The sequence below is a fragment of the Xiphias gladius genome, chromosome 3, assembly GCF_016859285.1.
Source record: "Xiphias gladius isolate SHS-SW01 ecotype Sanya breed wild chromosome 3, ASM1685928v1, whole genome shotgun sequence".
Taxonomy (NCBI): Eukaryota; Metazoa; Chordata; class Actinopteri; order Istiophoriformes; family Xiphiidae; genus Xiphias; species Xiphias gladius.
This window is the reverse complement of record NC_053402.1, coordinates 6,925,175-6,929,974: the sequence shown is the minus strand read 5'-3', so window position 1 is coordinate 6,929,974 and position 4,800 is coordinate 6,925,175. Positions and strand designations below refer to the sequence as shown.

The 4,800-nt window shown below is 39.8% G+C and overlaps 1 protein-coding gene across 1 annotated transcript; it reads left to right on the top strand.

Annotated features, from left to right (window-relative positions):
* The first annotated feature begins 1,000 nt into the window (after positions 1-1,000).
* Positions 1,001-4,800, top strand: s1pr5a (sphingosine-1-phosphate receptor 5a). The gene is made up of 2 exons (XM_040124368.1): positions 1,001-1,116; positions 1,860-4,800. The coding sequence occupies exon 2, from the start codon at positions 2,125-2,127 to the stop codon at positions 3,328-3,330; it is 1,206 nt and encodes a 401-aa protein (XP_039980302.1). The 5' UTR covers positions 1,001-1,116; positions 1,860-2,124; the 3' UTR covers positions 3,331-4,800.

Here is a 4,800-nt window from a genome sequence, read left to right as displayed (position 1 = left end):
TTGGATGGTAACTTGGGAAGAGAAAAGTAGCAAATTGGCATTAGAAAAAGCTGGAATCAGGAAATGTTTTGGATTTTTGCTTAACAAATTTACAGAAATTATTAATTGAGAATCAAACTGGTTTCTGTTGATCAACTAACCGATTAATTAAGAAAATTGTCTAAGATAATGCTCATGAACAGTGATCTCACTGTGCAGAATGATGTTTATTTGACACTAGAAGGCTGTTTTCATGTGCTGAAGAGGGAACGTTTCTCTGTGATCACATTAAATCTCAGTTTAACACCTGAATGTAACATTAGGATTTTCTGACATTACAACTAATTTTGTAGTCAATCTAAACATCTTGTTAAACATCTGTTAAACATTTGAAATAACAATATTTGCATAGTCATAGTTTTGGGATTTTTCTATGAGGGAGAAAGAGTAGATAAAATTTCATTTATTTTTATTTAGGTAATTGAACTTCTTGTGTACAAATTATTATTTTAAGCAGAGGATTTTTAATCTTAAACATGTCTAAATTGGACCTTCAAAAAAAAAATAGATTTTTGCCATTCCATAGAAACTATGGAATGGCACACCTACCAAAAAAGTGATTTTTTTGTTTTTTTTTTGTTTTTGTAATTAACTGTGCGTGAGAGAGAGAGATTTCCACAGATCTGACAAACCTGCAGAGCAACATAGAGCTGCAAAGATCTACTGCTATTATCAGCCTTCAAAGCAAACCTGAATACAAACGGTCTAAGAGGGAAAATGCACTTGGCACCATTTCATAGTACTACGTAGCCTACCTGAGGGCAAACTGATAAGGTGGAAATCTCACTTTCTTCCTTGGTGACAAACTAAAACATATAATGAGTCATCAAGCTCCAATTCTTCTTGAAGCCAAATCTAGGAAGGGGGGGTCAGGCGAAGGAGGGCGAAAAATCGTCGAAGGGGACAAACATTATAGACCAACCCCTCTGCATGTTGAGTCCTGCCCTACTCTATTCCCACATCACACTCTCATTTTGCTGTGGTGAGCGCTGATCGACAAACCTGCGTCCTCTCCTCTGGCCGTGGCATCACTTCTGCTGCTAACTAAGCTCACTGGATACTTACACGTTTCTACAGGTGTGTGATAAAGTTTTTAAAGGACTGATTTTAACGTGTTGGCCCTATGATGTGGGTCCTGAAGAGTGTCTGTGTTGCTCGGTGATACATTTATAGCGGTTTTACTGTGTGCAAGTGGTCATTTTAACCCCTGTAGAATCTCTATAATATGGATAATTCTGACGTTATACTGTATATGGATTTACTGTACCATTTACTGTATGTATGTCAATTATAACTGGATATGTATGTGAAGAAACTAATCAGTAAATTCAGTCTAATTATCTGCAATTAGATTTGCCGGTTTGGATACTTAATACGTATTTACGCATATATTACACATAAAAGCTGCGAATGAGGTTTTGTTTTCGTGTCCCATACGTTTAATACTCTAAAAAAAAAAGGGGGGGGGGGTTAAAACTTGAGTGGCCAGAAAACACAGCACCTAAGGTCAATAGATTAAGTAAAATGTTCATTTAAAACTTTGGCTTTGTTTTGTGTTTGTCATTTTACTCTCATTCAAGTTTATACATTTTTTCCCTGTAAAAAAAAAAGTAATTACTGCAAGTGGTCATTCCCTGTATTAGAGACCCCCCCTCCATTATTCATAATGATAAGATCGCTATTATGTGTTAATTATTACTATGCATTCTGGATATTGGAGAGGGTCTGTAAATTGATGTAATTCTTTATTTCCTGACGTTAATTGTCGTGTTTATTTCTTGTCACGAATACTGATATTCTTTTCCTCTTGTCTCATACAGGCTGGCTATCGCCGCCTCCTAGTGCACAACCCAAGCATTGAAAAATGTGATTTTTTTGGAGGAAAATTCTCAAACCACAGGAAATCCAATCTGATAACTTCAAAAGGAACACTTTTTCCTCTACAACTGCTGTCTGCTTCTCTGTTTTTAAGCTTTCAATACAAAAGAAAGAAAGAATGCACAACCAGAGGACTATGTGAAAACTTATTTCAAATACACGAAAAGAAGAAAAGAAAAAAGCACCTACCTGTGGGGAATAACAAAAATGGTCACAGAGTCTTTCCATGCTGCCTATGCTGCTGTAGCCCCATCTACAATCCCCATGTCCCCCTCGACAGGAAACCTGATGAGGATGTTTCGTGAGTACCAGAGCAATGCAGTCATCTTAGAGCACTACAACTACACAGGCAAACTGAACGAGAACAAGTACAAGGAAGGACTGAAACCAGAGGCCATAGCTTTTCTGCTGGTTTGCTTGCTTATAGTTGTAGAAAATGCTGTGGTGCTGCTGGCCATCTGGAAGAACAAGAAATTCCATCTGCCCATGTACTATTTACTGGGCAACTTGACTCTCTCTGACCTGCTCGCAGGTTTCACCTACATGGTAAACCTCATAACATCAGGTGCCAACACACTAAACATGACCCCAGTCCTGTGGTTCCTGAGGGAAGGGGGCGTGTTCATCATGCTGGCCGCCTCTGTCATCAGTCTGCTGGCCATTGCCATAGAGCGACATGTCACCATGATCAGGATGAAGCCGTACCAGGGGGACAAACAGGGGCGGATGTTTGCTCTGATTGGGGCGAGCTGGGTGTTGTCTGTGTTCCTGGGGGTCCTGCCTGTCCTAGGCTGGAACTGTATGGGACAGCTGGACCAGTGCTCCACAGTCCTGCCACTATACGCCAAGAGTTACATACTCTTCTGCATCACCATCTTCAGTGCCATCCTCATGTCCATTGTGGTGCTGTATGTCCGCATCTTCCGTATTGTCAAGTCCAACACTCAGCGCCTTGCCTCAGTTCCGCAGCGCAAAGGCCTTTACCGAAAGTCCCAGAAGTACATGGCCCTGCTGAAGACAGTCACCATAGTCCTGGGAGTTTTCATCGCCTGTTGGCTGCCCCTCTTCATCTTCCTGCTGCTGGACTTCTGCTGTCCTGCCAAAAGCTGTGATGTGCTCTTTAAGGCAGATTATTTCCTGGGCATTGCTATGTTCAACTCCCTTCTTAACCCTATCATCTACACCCTGACCAGCAAGGACATGAGGAGGGCCATCCTCAGGTTGCTCTGCCGACCCTGCCTCTTAACAAAAGACGGACAAGTGAAGAAGATTGGGATACCCTTCCTGGAGTGCAGCACCAGCAAGACTGATGCAGCCACTCACAGACCGGAGGGACTGGAGACAACAGTGTCCTCCGGTAACTTTACACCATCTACTATCAAAGCCATTTACCCCAGGTTGTGTAAGACATGACAGTGGCTCTTTTTGACTTTGACCTGAGCACAAGAATTCAGACTGGAACTGGACCAGGGTGCTTCTCTTTAAAATGAGCTGCATATGTACTAAAGTCGAGGAGATGTGAGAAGAGCTCAAGTTTTATGTTGCGCTCTGCCACGGTTTCGGTATTATTCACTTCATGAGCAGCATAAGTTCAATGCATGTGATAAATGTCCAAATTGGGAGAAAGACATTAACTTTTTTAATTTTCTGTGCATATTTGTATAATAATGTGATCCTGTAAAAAATGTATCTCCATGCTTTAATAGTAACAGTAGAAGTTTCTTGTGAAAAACAAGCATTATATTTGTCTGTTAGACTAAACAGGGTCAGTATTTGTCAGAGGATATTCCTTCTGGTAAAATGTCATTTCATTCTAGACTGTGTGCAGACGTTTCACATAAATACAGCCAATTATGCTGTACATCTGCAACACTAGACCAAAAGCCAAAGCATGAGATTTATCCTTATCTCCTCTCCCTGTGTAGCATATAATGATATGTTGTTACACAGAGCATACACACCCAAACTCTGCTGCCAAAACCATGTAATTTCTGCCATGTGAGTTTTGGTCAGCAGCAATGCCGGGTAGAGGTCCCCTCTACCGACATCAGAGGTTCAGTGGCCTGGCGACGCACTGAAGACGTCATATGGAGAGTTGTGCTGGGTGGTTTGCAGCTTTGGAGGTCCCTTCAACATATGTAGCAGTACATGATGAATGGCTAAAACTATAAAAGCTTACAGTGGAGGTTTGTTGACGCCTTCTTGGCCTAACAAACTAGAATATTGCAGTTATATGATAGAGCTTGTGAACAAAATAAGAGTCTTCAGAGCTTTCTTGTTGAGATAAACTTCATCTTACCATGAAATGATGTTAATCTATTTTTCTCATGAAAGAGTACAGATATAATCCCAGTCCCAGCAGAAAGAAATCGGTCAAAACCCAGACAAAAGAGTGATTGGGCTTTAAAGTACTGGGAAATTTCATTGTTGTAATAGTGGCATAAACATGGACACTTTCCTAACTCTAATATTGTACATAAATGTAAAGAGAAAAAATATATTAACTGATTTTTTAGTACATTTTGTAAATATCTATAACCTTTTCTGTTCTGTATTTTGTATTGTAAAAACCTCATTTAAGTTATGTCAGTTTTAAAAATGCACTGAATAAACATGTGAATGATGTTTACTTAGAGGTTTGTATATTCTTTACACTGAAAAATCAATCATCCAATGCAGTTTTCTGTCAGAAGTTTAAATGGGTAATGTCTCTAAATCTCACCTTTCACCAGTCATCAACCTTCCTGTTTCTTGCTACCCAACAAAATTTGAGTATAAACAAAGCACTCGCCATTGTGGTTCTACATAGAGCACAGTATAAACTGCAAAAAGAAATCTAAATAATGGAAATTAAATTAAAAACTTTATCAACACTTTGAATAT